General features: G+C 38.5%; 4 protein-coding genes across 6 annotated transcripts; 2 read left to right on the top strand and 2 right to left on the bottom strand.

Annotated features, from left to right (window-relative positions):
* Nucleotides 1-94: 94 nt before the first annotated feature.
* Nucleotides 95-6,636, bottom strand: LOC136243171 (citramalyl-CoA lyase, mitochondrial-like). Its single transcript, XM_066034690.1, has 7 exons — nucleotides 6,337-6,636; nucleotides 6,084-6,281; nucleotides 1,723-1,909; nucleotides 606-719; nucleotides 504-557; nucleotides 318-442; nucleotides 95-269 (listed from the first exon to the last, which is right to left on the bottom strand). The coding sequence occupies exons 1-7, from the start codon at nucleotides 6,544-6,546 to the stop codon at nucleotides 165-167; spliced, it is 993 nt and encodes a 330-aa protein (XP_065890762.1). The 5' UTR covers nucleotides 6,547-6,636; the 3' UTR covers nucleotides 95-164.
* On the top strand, nucleotides 6,540-13,493 carry LOC136243170 (CYFIP-related Rac1 interactor B-like). 3 transcript variants are annotated; one of them, XM_066034687.1, is made up of 12 exons: nucleotides 6,540-6,659; nucleotides 6,812-6,889; nucleotides 6,947-7,068; nucleotides 11,124-11,306; nucleotides 11,703-11,762; nucleotides 11,812-11,877; nucleotides 12,177-12,338; nucleotides 12,458-12,537; nucleotides 12,600-12,657; nucleotides 12,741-12,809; nucleotides 13,119-13,186; nucleotides 13,245-13,493. In XM_066034687.1, exons 2-12 carry the CDS (start codon nucleotides 6,814-6,816, stop codon nucleotides 13,309-13,311), a joined length of 1,011 nt encoding a protein of 336 aa, XP_065890759.1. In that variant the 5' UTR covers nucleotides 6,540-6,659; nucleotides 6,812-6,813; the 3' UTR covers nucleotides 13,312-13,493. The 3 variants fall into 3 exon arrangements, with proteins under 3 accessions (XP_065890759.1, XP_065890760.1, XP_065890761.1); XM_066034688.1 differs by having other exon boundaries at nucleotides 6,648-6,715; XM_066034689.1 differs by lacking the exon at nucleotides 6,540-6,659 and adding an exon at nucleotides 6,682-6,700.
* A 4,663-nt stretch (nucleotides 13,494-18,156) lies between these two features.
* Nucleotides 18,157-19,348, top strand: LOC136243175 (small ribosomal subunit protein eS7-like). The gene is made up of 8 exons (XM_066034694.1): nucleotides 18,157-18,227; nucleotides 18,350-18,416; nucleotides 18,540-18,614; nucleotides 18,661-18,738; nucleotides 18,787-18,849; nucleotides 18,896-18,960; nucleotides 19,009-19,159; nucleotides 19,213-19,348. Exons 2-8 carry the CDS (start codon nucleotides 18,351-18,353, stop codon nucleotides 19,285-19,287), a joined length of 573 nt encoding a protein of 190 aa, XP_065890766.1. The 5' UTR covers nucleotides 18,157-18,227; nucleotide 18,350; the 3' UTR covers nucleotides 19,288-19,348.
* On the bottom strand, nucleotides 19,016-20,133 carry LOC136243174 (uncharacterized). The gene is made up of 4 exons (XM_066034693.1): nucleotides 19,978-20,133; nucleotides 19,730-19,924; nucleotides 19,541-19,678; nucleotides 19,016-19,495 (listed from the first exon to the last, which is right to left on the bottom strand). The coding sequence occupies exons 1-4, from the start codon at nucleotides 20,098-20,100 to the stop codon at nucleotides 19,370-19,372; spliced, it is 582 nt and encodes a 193-aa protein (XP_065890765.1). The 5' UTR covers nucleotides 20,101-20,133; the 3' UTR covers nucleotides 19,016-19,369.
* Nucleotides 20,134-20,150: the final 17 nt, after the last annotated feature.

Below are 20,150 nucleotides of genomic sequence, written 5' to 3'. Positions count from 1 at the left end.
TTCGGGTCATTCCATACCAAATCAAAAAAAAAAAAATCCGTACATAATACACCTCAGTAAGTCGCAGAGTAGCTATACTATTAAAACTTCAGAATTGATGTCTGCATTATTTGTGTGGTCATGTCAAATGAATTATCAACATAAAATTTTGATACAAATTCAGATCAGCTGTTTGTTCTTCCACTAATAGCATTGTGAAGGTTAACAATGTTCTTAGCTTGTAATAACAATGGCTTGTCTATCATTCTACCTTGATAGGTAAATGCTCCCTGTTTGGAGGAGACTGTTAAACCCACAATTTAAACTAACACAATTACTTTTCCAAGTTTTTGGTGTTTGTCAAATTCCTCTATCAGTCCAGTAGCCCATGTGATCTGGTCTTGTGTGGGAGTGAAGGCTTCTTGGACCACACCCACTTGAGTAGGGTGAATCACTTGCTTCCCTAACAACCAATACAACCATATTATGTTGATACTGCTAATGCTGTCATACACTACACACACCTGTAAACCCCATCCAAGCTCCTTCTTGTGATTGTCTTTTTAGTGATGTTAAGTCTGTTTCAACATGAACAAGTTACCATAGCGACATACATACTCCCACACCTTTGAAGTCAATATGGACGAGGTCAATAGCTTGTAGTTGGTAGGCCTTCGCATGCGTCACTATTGACTGGCGAACAAACACTAGTTCACTGGCATCTTCACTGCGTACTCCACCTGAAGGATACATAGGGGTCAACAAGTCAGGTTATTATTAACATGACCATATATAGGAGAATATAATAATAAGATGGCTTCACTAATGAGGTCATGAAGTATATTTAACTGTGTGCGGGACATGGTAGATGTTGCCACTATAATGAGGAGTGGTTTTATTAAAGAGGTGAGTACAAAGTAAATTTTCACACTATAACAAAATTATCATAACACAAAATAGGATGATACACATACAAACAGCAAAGCCTTTAGCTGCTGTTTACAAGTGAAGTATTCATTAGATTGGCTTATTCATTTCATGAGGTAAGACAATGACTTGATTCCTTTCTCTCTCTAAGCCGACACACAAATATATAACCACTGAATAAACACCACATCTTAAATAGCTGCTTCATCTGTGCCCTCAAAAACAGAACGTAAACTTTAGTGCACATCACAGTGAAATGTACTTGAGCTAATAAACATGAAGTAAGTACAGTCTTCATATAATAACAATTTTTGTTTGCTACACTGAATAATTGCTGTACTAAAGAACTACTTATGCTATGAACATCACCCTTGAATGGTGGTCACCCTTAAATAGTGGTCACCCTTGAATAGTGGTCACCCTTGAATAGTAGCTACATTGACTTTTGACACAAGGCTAACCATGACATTTTAACCAAGTAGATCACAAAGTGGTTACTTTTGCTACATAAACTTAATTAACTTCTCTCTCTTCCCCACTTGCGTCATCATTTTCCTTGCTACATCAGAAATCTTTTAGTAGTATTGGTGGCGGAATTATGGTTTTGTTTGCAATTAGACCAGACTAAAATGCTGCACCTTAAATTATGTAGGATTGTGAGCCTTACATTTCAGCTAAATCAAAAATCCGCCTGCATTGCAATTTTGTGTATTATTTTTGGATGACTAACATGGCCTCCTGTATACATACACTTTCGTACTCACATTTGAGGTATATGTGCATTAAAAACCAGACACATCACATGATGTCACTCACCAATCATGGCGAGGTAGTCATCAGAGCCGAACACAATTACCTGCAGTCTTACAGCTTCACACTTGTAGATACCATGGTAACAGATGTCACGCAAGTTTAACAAGCCCATTGGACTCTCTATGATCGCAAATAGTGGGAGGGGCTGGTGCTTTGCAGATGGACGGAACTCCCCAACCATACAATCAACCTGTTTACAAAAGGTAGAAATCTTAATTATCTCATACGGCTAGAGCCTTCCATTTAGCTAATTATCAACAGAATATCAAGACACATGGTAGTGTGTCGTGTGGCCAAGAAAGCCGGCGCACCACACTGTGAGTATATTGAGAAAATAGCCTTTTCATGTGTGCATAGCTCCATGGCCCCTTCTCCAAAGCACACCATTTTTGCATTCTAGTTGTCCGCCAGATAGGGTACGCCACACAGCAAATTTGATTAAGTTTGCAACAGCCATTTGCAGATATGGGTGTTCAAAGTTTTGTTTTAATTTCTTTGTTTTTTCTTCTTATGCTGTACAGGGGCTTCCATTTTTCTTTTCGCACACTTTGCAAAAATTGCTATAAAACACAAACGTGTAACTTGATTTCCTCGATCTATGGCACAAACAAGGAGCATGTTATGCTGGATTCATGTACCAAGTTTGCTGTGAATCTGAGGAATATCCAAGGAGTTATGAGCATTTATTCATTTAAAAAAATATCAAACTTCTGTCATGGCTACAGGGTAAATCGAGTATAGGAATAACTTGAAAATTGGTGTGTAGATAGGCTGATCATCGTAGCAGTGCCTTTTGATAGTTTGAATAGAGTTACAGCGACAAAGTTATAAAGCAAAAACCAAACAAACGTAAAAACAAGGAATAGAGATACTCTAATAGAGCAGTCACCATGGGGTAAAAAAAGTGTACAAAAAATGTTGAAAAACAAAACCTTACCAAAGTTCGAACCAGGGACCTCCATACCTAACACCTGCATCCTTTACCACTGAACCACTGCTACCTTGGCTGATCACCTCACTTAATTTAATGAAATTTGTAGTTGAAATCTGCTTATAATCAAACATTTGTAATTTCATAGACCTACCAATAGAAGCACTAGATTGTTCTAGAACATTCTGTGTACGTATGTTCTGTTAGAAGTCCTCAAAAAAATGTGCACTCTATTAGAGTATTACAATAACATTATCAAAACTGAATTAAATCATGCAATGAAATACATTTATAAGTCTGTGTTCAATAATCATCATTGTATCCACATAGAAAAGAAGAAATGTGAGTAAAACAAACCTCAAAGTCAGCCATAGGCTGTTTTTTTTTTTTGTTTTTTTTTAAACAATGCAGTGTGGCTGTTTTTGTGTCTTATAATATAATCTCTGATCAATCAGCTACATGGAAAGAGTCTGGGTATACAACACTAACTGGAAGACTTGACTCCCAGGTAGTTCAACTCAGACACACAACAGTCTATAGCACAAGCAGCTGTGCTTAAATTTGATGATGCTCATGTTAAACCAAATTTCTTTTATTATTAAGTGCCATCCAATTGAGAAGGTTGAAAGTTAGGCCTCAGGGTACCCCGAGGGTTGTCTTACGAATTAGTTGTTACCACTTTAACTGCTGCATACCTCATTCATAGGTTACAAACAAGGTATCATTAGGCTTCTCTTGATGAGTTTTAACAAATAAAACATGTGGATTGTTCCACAAGCTCTTTATTCAAAGTTATGTATATTTGCTGTTCGTCTTGGCCTTCCTCACTTCTTGATGAACTCTTGATGTACAAATGTGATAGCAATAAATTCTTTTCAACCAGTAGTCAGTGGCATAGCTACCATTGAGGCAACCGAGGCAGCTGCCTTGGTAAAAAATGCTCAACAATTCAGGCTGAGCAGTCTGAGTTTTCAGTGGCAACCCTAAATTTCTATTCAAAACATTTACTACTACTAAGACAGCATTACTGTACCACACATAATAGAATCTATATAGGTGTAGTACTATAAGCAGGGTTGGAGCCCACGGTGACAAAGTCCGGCATTGGCTGGAACACTTTTCAGTTACTTGAATTTGTATCAAAAACTCGAGATACTCATCAAGATACTCAACTCGAGATACTCTATTAGAGCATTCAGTACAGATTATACGTAGCCACTGTTCTCATTACACTGCCTGGTCTAAATCATTTGCATTTATGTTAAACGTCTTTAAATTACTTTTCAAAAGTTCCAATCAGTCAACTGCATGGCACTGCATTGAGCTACTGAATTGATCACATCATGCATTAGCAGTTACAATCAAAAAATAGCTCCCACATGCCATTTCAAAGCATATATTTTCAAAATTTTCTTTGAGGGAGCATGCCTTCATACTCCTCCTAGCTTGACATGCAGCTGAATATCACATGAAAGGGATAATCTCCAACTTAAATATCACATCAGATCAGTAAAAGTATAGTGTGCATGACTATGACCTCTGTTGCAGTCCATGGATGGCCTGACCTCTAAAAATATCTCCAGAGTAAGGCCACTCCAAATAAATTTCCTGTTTCCCGTCCTGACCTGACCTCAAGCTTATTTGCATGCGAGCAGGCAGCCCATTTCCATTATTTCATTACAGCTTTTCAAGCCATTATTTGCCTGGAACAGCTATAAAAAGCTGCACTAAAGCATGTTCCTTCCTTTTCAAGTCACAAAATAACAAAAACGTGTAGTTTGTGCTGACTTGATAGCACTGCTGACACGTGAGCTGACACTGTTTCAAGATGGCTTTACTAAGCCTGTCAGTATGCAAGAATAACTGGAAAATAATGGAAGAATACGGAATATGGAATATTTAGAGCTGACAGTAACCAGATGCGGGCGGTGGACAGGAAATAGGAAGTTTATTTGGAGTGGCCTAAGTCAGCTTTTTGTGCTGAGTGAAATTAAACTAGTGTAATAATTGAAGCATGGTATACTGTAGCATTAACTAAGCTGGAGCATTATTTATGACATGTAGAAAAATGCTCAGAGTCTTCTGAAACAGTTTCTTCTATTCAACTGGTCAACCTGCAAATGCCAAACTTGAAAGTGTTGAATCAGTTGAGTCAGACCCTTTCAATTAGATCAATGTATAAACATTGCCTCGATAAAAATTTTTTTATCAGGCTACCCCACTGGTAGTGTATTACATCTAGTGATACTCCACTGATTCAGACGAGGGATCAACAAAACCAGGGACAAGATTATGAAATGTTTAAGATTTCAAGTGAGAGTTCCAAGATTTCCATAAGATTTTAATTATCATTGATTAGCCTTGATTTTACCTGCAATCTACAACCAGGCTTCTTGCAGGTCCGTCAGATTCAGACTATGAGCTTCTTGGCTCTTTAAATTAATGAGCCTTCAAGGATCACATGGTTGGTAACCCTATATTACTTGATATGGTAAAAACAGAGTGCACACTATCTGAATGCCTAACAGGACCAGCTAAGGTCCACAAAGACTAAGTTACTACACTATTTGTCATTGCTTGTTTTGTGTAAATTGGAGCCAAAGCTACTGCAAGTTGTTCATTAGGTACTAATTGTATTTTTATACCTGGTGTGTGTGCTAATCAAGGTGATAATCATGGCCCTGATATAGAAAACGGGACAAAGCAGCAAAGCCGATCCACATGTTGTCACCTGGCACTATGGATCTGTAGATAGTACATCCATGTATATTTATTCAATTCCCCGAGGGTTTTGCATAATAGTGCTCATTGAAGTCTGTACAAAATCTTGACATTCAAGCTACTCTACACCATGGGTGGATCCAGGACCTTGAGGAGGGACATGCCTAGGCCAAGATACAGGTAATAAGGGAGAAGAAAAGTGCGTTAAATTCACAAGAAATATTCAAATATCTTTATTGCACCTCAGTGGTTCAAATAGGAATAGGACATATAGATCATGATGTAAGAAATCTTATAAAATAGTAAAATCCTGGAATTGTAATGACTAGGAAGGAAGCCTCTCTACCTAAATGAAAATATAAAGCTACTTAAGCTGGTGTATAAGTACAGTTTCTCTTGTATAGTACCATATATGCACACATAGCCCTTAGAGATTTCTGCTGAACATGGAAAGGGGGCAGCGCATAACTCCTAAAATGCCCTGAGGCTGATTTCCCAAAATTTGGTCATTCACATAATGATGAATCCACCATTGAGACCAGGTGGTGACTTTTAGCAGGAACATTAAAAATAAGGAAGAGTTGTTCAATTTATCTCAGAAGACAACATGAACAGTGCGGATTTCTACCAGTAAACTATGAGTGCCATCATTTTTGGACGTTGCACATACAACCTGAACAAAGTACTACTTCTCCACATAAAACTCCCCTACCTCAGCAACATCCTCTGCAGATTGCACTTTAGGGACCATCAATGCCTCAGGCAATCCATCAGGAGATTTCTCTAGGATGACTTGCAAATCTTCCCTTGTCAAATTACTGTCAAGTCCATTCACTCTAACTGTTACTTCTGTCGCAGCAGGGATGGACAACTGTGCTAGAGTCTCAGGAATCATATACCGAGCTGTTCCCTAGCACAAAATATGAAACACTCTAATAGAACGCACACCCCAAGGATTACTTTACTTTTTGATCAACAGCTACGCCATCTTCTATATCAAACACTACAGTGTCTACACCCACTGATGGGATCTTCTCCATCTTTCTCTTATCCATTCCGGGGACGTACATCACTGCTCTTCTAGGCCTGTATCTTCCCGCTTCGTGGCTGGTTTGAGTTGAGAATCGCCTTAGACAATGCAGCGAATGCCTCCAACTGCCGTACACGCGAAACATAACTTGATACACGAAGACGTTTTAAAGTTAGGAGAAAGGTGATTCTATTGTTTTCGAAAGCCCTCGTAAATTGTGTCCTAATATGGTATCGGCTTCTCCCGCAGAACGTTGAAGTGAGGCGTAACGCTAGTATTTGTCATATTACCTGCTGCATGTGTGTAATAATACAGTAAGAGTTGACCAACTGGGCTAGGGTGGGCTAGGATTTGAATACAATTGCATTCGTGAAATAAGGCGTGACGTGACTATTATATTCGTCCTGTAGAAATGGGCAATTTATTGAGAGTATTGAATGATAAAGGAGGGTCAGTGCCGAAAGTTAACCTGTTTGTCGACTTTGAAAGTGAGTTAGCACGTACAGGAGGCGCTAGGCCGTCAATGATGCCTGTTTTGTCTGCAGAGGCGCAACCGACTGATGCGGAGAAAGCAGTGTATGAAAAGGTAGCTGCAGTGCTGGAGAGAGCACCCAGAATAATTGACGAGCTAGGCGGATATACTGGAGCTGGTGAACAAATAAGAGAGGTGAGTTTTATGCTGTTGTTCTTATTAATGCTCACCTACTTTTTAAATTGTATCATTCATTTTACGTGCTATATGTTGTGTAGTGTAACACACATAAATAATAATAATTATTGTTCTCCCAATCAGTGCAATTTTGATGTTTCAGGTAGCCTTACACTAAAGTAGTTGAGAAATCCATGTTTTGCTGTAAAGCCTAGCTCTTGCCGTATGTGCACATGCATACATGTAACAGTACATGGTATACCTGTGCCAGTGTACACCTGCCACGCAAACACAAAAGCAAATCCTTCGGGTGTTATATAAAACAGTCACGCCTACCCAGTTGAATGGGCAACTGTGTGCACTATTAAGATGCCTGAGGTCAATGCTAGCAAATCATCGTTTGCCTCTAACGTGCACACACACACACACACACACACACACACACACACACACACACACACACACACCTCAACAAATTACCATATAAGGACAACACTGTGTGACCTACTGCACTTGTAAGTGATACAGGTAGTGAATGTTACTAAGGTGATGACAGTGACATCACAACTGGTCATGTTACACAGTGTATGGTCACCTCTTAAATTGATCCAATTTCCTGTAATGAGTTTAAATTTAAGGTGCTGTCAGAAGCCACAAGGAAATGGTACTATCCTAGCTCTGTGATTTACTTCATACCTTCCAACCTCACTATGTGTAGCCTAGTAGTATTATCAGTGATGATACTATTTCAATAAGTACATCATCTAGGGAACTTTACTACATTGTGATATTGTTTTATGTTTTGCTTGATCATTATTAAACTGTAGTTCTAAATTTTACATTTATGTTTGTAGTTTTATCTCTGAAATTACATACACAGTGGGTAGTCCAGTTTCATGATGTGCTATTTATAGTACTGTTGGAATTTTTGTGCAAAATTTGGTAGTACTGAGGCTTTACTACAGTATATGTACCTGTTGTGCTTGTGCTCCATCCACCATTTGTGCTCACTGTGTGCATTTTGTATGTTTGTGATCGTTACGTGTCTTTAATTTGATGTCAACTGGGGCTTACTCTTCATCTTCTGCTTGGACCAAGCTATTTATATATAGTGTAGAGAATTCCTAGCAGATGTATTGGTAGGGTATAGCCCAGACAACATCATGTTTATAAAAAAAATGGAATAAATTTAAATGTTGCCATGTATGTAATTAAATTTAAATACAGCAGTGTGTAGTTTATTCTATCGAGTTATCAGATTATCACCAAAATATGTTATCAGTGCATCACTGTTCGTATTATCATATAGTATGATAGTACTGTATAGTAGGGGACCACAAAGGAGTAGGCGTGACTCATGAAATAATATCACTCAAAAAACAAGCCCAAACAAGCTTTCAGATCGACCCGAAACGCTTTCAACAAGTTGCTATGGAATTTTAAAAATAATTTATTTAACATTTTCTACTGACCGCCTGACTGATTGATGCCTTCAGAAAAGTATAACTCAATAACGGCTAAGGCTACGGGCTTGATTTTTTTCACTGTTCGACGTTGCTTTGGCCCTGCAGGTGCCTTTTGGCATACCACAGTACGTACAATGCATTATTCATGTACTTACCAGTGTCCTCCTTTGTGTCCCATTCATCTTGCTGACAGCGGAAAGTGTCAATTTGGCAATAGCACGTGATGGCTTCCCTTCCGCGTAATGGAAATTGTCCGTATTTGTCATAGTGGCTATTTCAATACCGGTGGTGCTTTTCAAACAGTTGTTGATTCGTACTGCTGTGTAATGGGTTGGACATAGCCGACAATGAAGCGTAATGGATACTTCACTTATCAGATGATAATTGATATAAGTAGGGGGCACGGTACCATTTCTTTCTTTCGGTATGCGTGGATTGCAGAGGTGCTTTTCGAACAGTTCTTGATTCGAAATGCTGCGTAACGGGTTGAACATAACTGACAACGAAGCATAATGGATACTTCACTTTTCAGACGATAATTGGGGCGCGCGGCGCCATTTCAGATGCGTTATGCATGGGTTCACCAGTCATAGTAATTATTTACAAAAAAAGTTAACAAACAAGTACACAAAAAATTTGGAATTTTCAACTAGAGTAGGGACCATGAGCCTGTATTCCACGGAATAACGGAATAGCAGATTACGGAATAAGCGAAAATCACATTCTAAATATTTTGTTATTGTTGGTAGCCTCTATAACGTTTTAATATACATTCCTCACCTCGTAGAGAACACAATCACGATGGCACCGATCCTCAGGGCAATCTTTAAATTGGATATGTACAAAGGTATTCACTCTAGAACAATCTAACTAAGCTAAACTACTGTTAAATACACTTCACTACACAATCGCTAGAAAACTATAAGTTCTTTGTGCTATACTTGCTCATACCAGCTGTCACACATGAGCAGCTAGCTAGCTAACTGGAATAGTTTAGGACAACAATCCACCCCCTAGGTAGCTACCCTGCATGCATGGAATAATCTGACCTTTCTTATAACTCTGTTACCATTTCCTAGAGTGTTTCAAATAAAGTCAGAGAATAATACTGCTTTCAGCTCCCAACATCAGAGCTCCAACCTCGGCTCTACCACTTCATATATATATATATATAACTCTAATAAATTCGGGCAGTTACTTGTGTGTGACAGCTGGTATGAGTAAGTATAGCACAAAGAACTTTTAGTTTTCTAGCGATTATGTAGTGAAGTGTATTTGATGGTAGTTTAGCTTAGTTAGATTGTTCTAGAGTGAATATCTTTGTACATATCCTATTTAAAGATTGCCCCGAGGATCGGTGCCATCGTGATTGTGTTCTCTACGAGGTGAGAAATGTATATTGAAACGTTATAGAGGCTATAAACAATAACAAAATATTTAGAGTGTGATTTTCGCTTATTCCGTAATTCTGCTATTCCGTTATTCCGCGGAATACAGACTCCATAGCACATTGATAATTAGTTCTGAAACAAGCTGGAGTAGTGCATGATGTTAAATCACAGATCTAACCTCTCTTAATAGATTCCCCAAATTAACTCATTCACTGCACTTGCTGAATCATATCATACTAACCTTCCAATACACAGAACTACTTCTATCTAAATACTTGGTTTTTATTAAGTTATCTCTTGTCTTACACACCGAATAACTGTTCTATACAGTTTACTTATAGTGTGATCCATTTCACAGCTGGTTTCTTTGTGATTTGCTCCCTTTTTGCTGTCCTGCATAAATAATTGTCATGTCCACCATGCCATATCTAAAGCAGTCAACTGTATTGCTCAGGGGATCATAAGGCTGGCTGTAGTGTTAGAGATTATTCCCTTTGTATGGTGAAAGGAAAAGGTTTTCAAGTGGGTGTTATGTCATAAAAATTTCCCCCCTGGGGTACCTAGTTGGTTCACTAACCATTTTCAGTAGCAAGTTACTGTAGAACTTTTACCTCGTGAAAATTTTCCTGTTAGAAATGAGCTAATGTTGCAACTTGTCAGGTATATTGTCACTAAATTGTACACACAATTCTTTGATGTGTGTGTGTGTGTGTGTGTGTGTGTGTGTGTGTGTGTGTGTGTGTGTGTGTGTGTGTGTGTGTGTGTGTGTGTGTGTGTGTGTGTGTGTGTGTGTGTGTGTGTGTGTGTGTGTGTGTGTGTGTGTGTGTGTGTGTGTGTATGTGTGTAAACATGTTATGCATTTATATTGTGTGTTGTGTATAATGCATTTACAGACACATGCTAGTGTTTCTATCGACACCTTGCAACAACAACATTGTTGTACTGTAACATGGTTCATTGTCATAAGTTGCATGCTTACTGCAATGAGCCACAGTTGTAGAAGCAAGTGGTTACTTTTTGGCATGTTACTGTGTACACGAGTAACATATTGAACCATATTACTGGGTATCAAGTATTTGGTGTTGGAATATATTTTGCACTGTACATGTTGTTATGTGTCCCAGCCATCAATTCTAAATGGCAGTCTCAGTCTTATTTAAATAGTACAGCTACAGTGCAGTAGAGGCATAAGTTGATCATGGTGTATTTGTGACAGGCAATATCCAAGCCATCTAATGAGGACACACAGGAGAAGGCATGGAATGCAGTACGACCACTAGTGTTGCAGTTGAAGACTTACTATGAGTTCTGTACTGAACTGGAGACAGCACTCACCTCAATATTGTCAGTGTTGTGTAGTGCTGATATGACAGCCATGTCCCATCTGGAGATGCATCAGGTACCTATTAGCTCTATACTGGAACCTGTTAAGGACACCTATGTAATCCAGACACTTAGTTAAGGTCTCATAGTATCTCTTAGTACATAAAACTGAGTGACTTTTAGATTGTTTGTCTGGTGAAACATTAATAATGCTGCCATTTTATGTGCAAATATCCATGAATGGTATTTTAATAAGTGACACCAGCTATAAAATTACTTTACATTTCACGGTTGAAGTGTCTTGACAGTGTTATCCTGTGAACAAGCCTGGGAATGTAGCCTGTGAATGCTTGTTCATTGAATAACTAGTCTTAATGCCTTTGCCAAGCATAATAGCTGAGTGAACACACACGCACACACACACACACAAACTGTAGGAATTGGGTCAGGTATGTATGTTTGTTCACATTAGGCACTGACGAAACAGCTAGCAGAAATTCTGGACTTTAGTTTAAAGTTTGATGATCTAAAGGTGAGTGTGAGGTAGCAATAATTCAGTAATCTTGAGTATCCCTCATTAGATGAACAACCCTTCTATCCAAAATGACTTCAGCTATTATAGAAGAACGATGAGTAGAAAAAGATTGGTGAGGTGGTGTGTAGATGTTAACGGCAATGTGTTTGCAGAATGCTATGATTTTTCATTAAAAGTTAACACATAGTACAGTGTACAGGTGGCCAGTTTCTTAGCTAGGAATCTTAAGGAATGTTTGCATTGTGTTGGGGCTGTTGGAAGAAGGTTTGTGAGGGTTCTGGGACACAAATCCCAACACAATGTTTAACACAAATGAACATGTCAGATTATAAAGCTTTCAGTTATTGTATAGAACATTAAATTAGATCATAGTCATTATGAGAATTACCTGTTGTAACTGATTGTTTGCAGGAGAGTAATGATCAACCCCGGACTACTGGGGCTGCTAGTAATTCTGTTGAAGGGGAAGTTGACATGAGAGATGATGTAGCCAATCGAATGTCACTATTCTATGCACATCCTACCCCACTACTAAATGCTCTAAGTGCAACAACCAAAAGATTTGTAGAAATGGTCAGTGTGTGTGTGTGTGTGCGCATGCATGTGTTCTGTGTACACACGTGTCTGTGTGGGGGTGTGACTTGTGCATGCAGTCTGCAAATCATATTCACTGTTTTATCTCATTCTTGTAGCATTCTGAGCTTCCTCTTGAAAACACTACAGATTGTTTAAGTATGGTGGCATGTGTATGTAGAGTGATGACAGAAAACCCGTAAGTATTTCACATTTTACATCTACCGTTTACCCTTGTCTGTCTCTTTGTGTCTGGCACAGTAATTACTATACTAGGTTTGAGAATGAAGAAACAATATATTTCTGCCTACGAGTAATGGTGAGTATAATTAGTAGTCACCTAATATTGTGGGTATTAATCTCAATGGGTACAGATTAATATTTTAATTGTTCATCATTCAGGTTGGTGTGATCATCCTGTATGACCACGTACACCCAGTAGGTGCCTTTGCCAAGAACGCTCCCATTGATGTAAGCTGCCACACAAGCACACACACTATCAATTTGTATGTGTTATTTTGATTGTTGATATAAAATCCCATGGTCAGTTGCTGCAAAATTGGCCAGTACATTGTATACAGCACATGAGGTAGCTGGTTGGAGATGACCATGTGGAACTGGGATGTTTTTTGTTTCTAGGAAGTATTGGTTGTCATGACAAACTGACCAACTAATTTTAACTCAAGCCACTAGTTCTGTTGTTTTGCTATTTTCAAGTTATGCATAGCATGAATGAATGTGTGTGCTGCATACTTTATATTGTTGTTGTACTTGTATTAGATACATAAATCAGTAAAAGTGTTGAAGGATCATTCACAGAAGACGGATGGTCTCCTTAATGCTCTTCGGTTAGCAGAAGACACAACACTACACACACTCATCAACAGACATTTTTAATTTCTACAGGTTTAACACCAAACATTTTAATGATGAGCAGACTCCAAAAGCGACAAAAACTTTACTCTCATCCTGAGGGCAGCACACCCATATAGTTCACTTGGCAAACTTATTGTTCCTTTTTTTTAAATTAAATAGTTAAGATAGAGCAGAGTTATAGTAACATGTGTATGTGTTGTCGATGTATAAAACGAAGACACGCAAAAGTATTTATATATTTTAACTAATATTTAATTACAAGATACATAATTACATTAATTATGTGTGTAACAGTTGAATGTCATTTGGATGGCCATTTTCCTTCCTTAATCAGTGCCTTCTTCTGTCGTTCTATTGTGTTCAACCGATCAACCTGTGTATACAGCAACAACCATAACATGACACCTGGTAGTAATACATAATACAATCAGTAACACACTGCTAATTTCCAAACAAAAAATTCCACAAGATTGGATGAATTATTGATCTATGTTCAAAAAATTGCTTTTGAACCTTCAATACCAACATGCACTTTTTTAATAATTATACTGACAAAAAAATTACAGTACATTTTAGCCCTCATTAAACTCTCAGTTGGTATACAATCACTTTGCAGTGACTTGTTTAATAACCTCATTATAGTGGCCACCTATAGTTAGCACATCGATAAAAAGTACTGAAACGATATTAAATCACAGTAAAACAATAAGAAGTGCTGTACTCAAGTTACCATAATGGAAATGCACAATAGGGTTATGTACCACTTCTTATTGTTTTACTGTGATTTTATATTGTGCACTATACTCAGACTTGTTTCAGTACTTTTTATCGATGTGCTATGGTCCCTACTCTAGTTGAAAACTCCAAATTTTTCTGTGTACTTGTTAACTTTTTTTTTTGTAAATAATTATTATGACTGGTGAACCCACACATACCACATCTGAATGGCGCCATGCGCCCCAGCTATATTAATTGTCATCTGAAAAGTAAAGTATCCATTACGCTTTGTTGTCAGCTATGTTCAACCTGTTACACAGCAGTACAAATCAAGAACTGTTCGAAAAGCACCTCTGCAATCAAAATAGCTTCTACAAAAAATACGGATGATTTCCATTACATGGAAGGGAAGTCATCACGTGCTGAATGGGACACAAAGGATGACACTGGTAAGTCCATGAAGAATGCATTGTACGTACTGCGGTATGCCAAAAGGCACCAGTCGGGTTGAAGCGAGTCAAACAGTGAAAAAATCAAGCTTGTAGCCTTAGCCGTTATCGAGTTACGCTTGTCTTAAGGCATCAGTTCAGTAGAAAATTTTTAAAATTCCGTAGAAACTTGTTGAAAGCGTTTCGGGTCGATCTGAAAGCTTTTTTGGGCTTAGTTTTACCTAACCAATACTGCCTCATCGTCATCAGGGAAAATTGAGGCTGTTTTTTTTTGGGTGATATCATTCCGTGGGCCACGCCTACTCCTTTGTGGTCCCTACTATACAGTTACTATCATACTGTATGATTTAATATCATGCACTACTCCAGCTTGTTTCAGTACTTTTTATCAATGTACTATGGTGCCTACTCTAGCTGAAAATGTTTCTGTGTACTTGTGAAGTATGTTTTGGCTGTTTGGGACCTTGGTCCCTACTCTAGTTGAAAATTCCAAATTTTTATCACAGTTAAATAATAAGAAGTATTATATCCCTACTGTGAAATGCACAGTAGGGATATAACACTGTTTAATATCGTGCACTACTTCCATGAAGAATGCATTGTACGTACTGCGGTATGCCAAAAGGCATGTGTTCAGCTGAAGCAATATCGAACAGTGAAAAAATCAATCCCGTAGCCTTAGCCATTATTGAGTTATATTTGTCTGACAGCATCAGTCACTCATTCAATAGAAAATTTCATTTAATATTATTATTTTTTAAATTCCGTAGCAATTTGTTGAAAATGTTTCGGGTTGATCAGAAAGCTTGTTTGGGCTTAGTTTGTGCCTTATCGTCGTCAGGGAAAAGTGAGGCTGGTTTTTGGGTGATGTTTTGTCATGGGCCATGCCTACACCTTTGTGGTCCCTACTATACGGTACTATCATACTGTATGATGACCTCATTATTATTTTTAGTCCCAAGGTCCTACTCACTGTATAATGCAACCTGCTATGACCTGGGGGTATATGCACATGCCCTGTTTGCATATTTATTGTTGAAATCACCAAATTCTACTGATTGACGAATGGCGGTATTCAACTAAAAACCGTGTAATGATAGCAAAGAGAAAAGAAAAATGTACCACATGGCAACGTTCAAATTTGACCTTAATTGGCATAAAAGATGTTTAAGAGAAGAGATATAAAATATTGAGCTAGCTATTTTAGCAGATAAATAATTTTGGATCTAGTAAAAACGAAAACAGCTAATACTTTGCCCTTGAAAATCACACACATGTAAACAATGGGATACAGTTACAATAGCATACAGTGACCACTAATGATACAGTTTGTATACAAGTTGACCAGAGACATTACAAAGGGGACAACACGCTAATCAAGGGGATAATTAGTGCACTTCTGGGAACTGACTACATACAGGGAGTTTATTAGCAGAGAGTAATAGACCATAACAACTAGTTTATCAATGGTGATCCATGGTACATATATAACCCACAGACAGATAATATACTGTGCAGAAAGAAATACAAGGCTACTGAAACTAAAACATTTCTGAGGACTGAAAGGCTGAGTGCAGTTGGTCATCATGGCAGGCAGGGAGAATGAGCCAATTCCTTTAATTGCATCCATACTCATCACCAGCCTGGTGGGTGTAAACACGGTGCAGATGGCTGAACAGAATCACAAATATCAAGTAAGGAAGAAAAGGTGCCATGAACAGTGTGCTGCCTCTTGCCTGCTGCTCTTAAGGGTGTACTGGTTCAACTTTGCACTTTAATACTTAACAGCATCCTGTGCAAGTTCCTTCTCATGTGACGGCATTGCCCTAGCAACATGGCCTGGATTATAGAAATGGAGGAGACAGCACAATGAGATACAGGACTACATTGGTGATGTCGCTGCAGAGGCACAACACACCATTACAGTGTATTAGAGAACCTGATTCACCTTGATGTCAGGAGTTCGGCAACCTCAGGTGGAGGCTATATTTTACATTTGTGTTTCATTGACACTGAGAACCCAGTTTATTGTCAAGTCAGTCCTGGAGTCTGGGTCAGTGGAGAAGAGGAAAGCTGTGGAACCACCAGGGGGTCATTGCAGCAGTAGTAATGTCAGTGAATGGTTGCTACATTGAGAGGCTTCCCGTTCATTAGGAGACTCTATACACACTTGGCCATCAAGTGGCAGTATTCAGTGTCTAATATACTGCAGTCTGTGGGCTTGGAGAAGTGGATGCGTTGATGGAGCCCCACTTTGTGTGCTCATGCAATAGGAAAACAGGACTCTCCCCAGTATAATTTTGTTGTTGTTTTTTGTCTTTAATAACTAGGTTAGATTATCCATATAGAGACAGGAGGTAGAAGGGAGGGCCACTATAATTTTAAAAAGCCAAGTTGTTTCTTGCAGATGCCACACACGCGCACACACGCACTAATCTGTTCACACAACATACACCAATTGTCTTGGAGATTTTAAACTGACCTTCTATGGACCCTAACTTGATAGTAATTTCATCACATTAGTTATTTTGAGTTGATTAATAATCAAATAATGAGCAGTGACTCTGATACCACTTGATCATTGAGTGTGTAATCCAGTTCTGAAATTCATTTCCCACCTTAATAAATTACTAATGAGGTCATGAAGTATACCTCAGTAACCTACTTGACATGGTCACTATATTAAGGTGGTCTTTAATGAGGTACACCTTAGCTATGTTTGAGACCTACTTACCACTAAACAGGTTTCACTATTAGAATTATTATATTTGTAGGCAATATTCGATGAATTTTGATGGATGCTTTAATAGGAAAATTTGTATTGATTACATTATAGAGCAATGATATAGCAACTGTAACAAAGTAATCTTGTTAGCTGGAGGGTATACACAGACACACACACCTAAACCAATTTTAATGCGATTTAGTGTTCATAACACATCACAAGACTCCTAGCTCCACTAAATAATCCACACAAGGTATAGTATTGGCATAGACACCTCTCACAATATTTTGTAGTGGTGAAGTCTGTGAAAGTGGAATAATAATCAATGGCAGTTGGTTGGAGTACCTACTCCCTCATTTGTAGAAATACAGAAATTGCTATGCATAGGCTTGAGAACTATTACCATGTGTTGCTAAAAGATAGCCTAGTTTGACCACCTCTTCTATGGATTTCTTGATATTATTGTACTGAAATGTCACTCTAGTCCTCTCATAAGGGAATTCAATGATGGAGTGACTACAACACAGGGTGTGACATTAGAGTATGTGGGGTTTGGAAGCTCTTGGTTTTTCATCATACAACATCAACAAAATTAGTCTGCTATCACAACATGCTTTATTGTATAGACAGTAACAGGATGGTTATTAAAATTTCCCATGAAATTAGCAATCAATAAAATACGAAATATCTTCCTGACACATTGATAGGAAAACTTAGCACTTCACAGAAAAAGTGTATGAATATATAGCCCTGTTATTGTGCCGGTACTCACCAACTTGGTGTGGTGTAAACACTCCATGTAGTCTTGTTGTTGTTGATGACATTGGTTCAGTTTATACTTGCCGTGCAGTTCCGCGCACCGAGCGAATTCCGCCCAAAAATTGTAACATCTTCCCTTCCCTCCCTTAGCACCACGTCCATAAACCATTGTTCAGTGGTGTGCACTATATAGAACAATCAACTAAAACTAGCTCGCACATACAAATTATAGGTAACGGTACTATCATTACGTTGTTTCTGTTCTCACAAACGTATATAGACACTAACGTCTTAATGAATCAATTTTCTTTTCAAACAACGCTACTGCGCATGCGTAGGCCCTCTTGCAGTCAGGTCGATCAGGTGGGTACGCGTCGATATTTTATCCTTCAACAACTTAGTTAATCCTTACTGTATGTGTAGGACTAGTACGCTGTAGTTGCGATAAGGTAGTTTAGTTTATTTATTTATGATTTTATTACAAGGATGGCTACGTCGAAGATACAAAAACCTTCAGGAGATGTCGACAAGTTCGAAGAAACGGTTTCCCAGGTATGCAAATAATTATACCGTGTTATGATGTTGCAGTTAAGTGGTTAATGTAGTAGTAGTTGTATAAACAATGTACACAAGGATTGTTTAACGGTGGGCATTATTTGGGTACTTCTTTTTAAGGCTTTGTTAGAAATAGAAAGTGCGAAGACAGATATCCGGACAACTCTAAGAGAATTATACATTACAGGAGCTAAGGTTAGCTTGTGTGTGCATGCTGATGTGTTGGATGTTACCATTAAAGGAAGTTGATGTGGGTGCTAAAAAAGCTATTGTTGTCTATGTTCCTGTAAGCCAAGTAAGAGGCTACCAGAAAATACAGGTAGGTTACAAGAATGTAAAGTTGACATGTTTACTGTAAGCTTCACAGGTGAATCTGGTAAGAGAGCTGGAAAAAAAGTTCAGTGGGAAAACAGTGGTGTTTTTGGGACAGGTAGTCTATCATCGTCTCAGCTGTTGTTTACACTGCACTAATGTAGAGACGCATTTTGCCTAAGCCAAAGAAGAACCAACGAACACGACAAAAGCAACTAAGGCCAAGAAGGTTGGTATACTTTATTAATATTATTGGGTTAACCATGGTGTTCACCAGTCGTACCCTTACTGCTGTCCATGATGCCATTTTGGATGACCTTGTGTTCCCAGCTGAGATTGTTGGCAAGAGGACTAGAGTAAAGTTGGATGGCACAAAGCTGATAAAAGTTCATTTAGACCGTTCACAACAAACCAACATAGAACACAAGGTATATGACATATAGACACTATGTCCCTGCTATCAACTTAATATGTTGTACAGGTTAATGTATTTGCTGGTGTGTATAAACATTTAACTGGGAAAGATGTGACTTTTGAATTTCCTGTGATGGACTGAATGCAAGATTATTGTATGTTTGCAGTTTAAACAATACAATTAAATATTGACCTCTATTAAATGTCTGGTAAATACATGCAGTTCAGTTTTGTGATGGTTTAGTTGTCAAGTCAGTCTTTGAGAACCTCTTGTAGTGGTACTTGTTAATGGCTATTAATCCGGTAAGCACATCAGCAAGGAAGCTGAACACAGCCAGGAATCCGATTGCCTGTGTTTGCACTAACATGTAAGTGACTTGTACTTATCCACTCACCACTGCAACTTCCATTTGAAGGAAATTAGCCTGTAGAAGTATTGTCAGAGGGTCGGGTTTTGCTTTGGAAATAGAAGCACTCAACGTAGGCAGAGTGGTGACCCATAGCAACAGAAAGAAACCAGCAAGTACTGCTTGCTGCAGAAAATATTTAACAATTGTGTCCTTGGCAAAGTTCAGTTAACTGACCAGTCTTGGTGGAATTGACACACCAACAAATCCCACCACCACCATAACAAGTGAGTAGAGTACAGAGATTCCAGCAACACAACACACAGCTATTGCAGGTACTGCATCTCTTAACTGTGCCTCAGAAATAGTTGATAATGAGAGACCACGAGATTCCCACGAAGTAATTAATGCCAGCACAATGATAGCAAAACTCTAATAGGGGAGAGAGTAGAATGATACAGCTTTTAGCCCATTAAGCACTTTACCAGTTGCAATAGTTTAATGACAACTTGAGGTATAGTGAACCAAGGTGCCACCCATGATGGCATTAACCGCTTCAGTATTCCTTGCTTCTTAGCTTCTGTCTTCGCTCCCACACTCGTTGCCATGTTCACTGCAGCTGTTCAGAATGAATCGGCGCGCGCATGACGTCATGCAT

This window comes from Dysidea avara, chromosome 13 (genome assembly GCF_963678975.1).
Source record: "Dysidea avara chromosome 13, odDysAvar1.4, whole genome shotgun sequence".
Lineage (NCBI taxonomy): Eukaryota > Metazoa > Porifera > Demospongiae > Dictyoceratida > Dysideidae > Dysidea > Dysidea avara.
This window is presented reverse-complemented; position numbering and strand designations above follow the sequence as displayed.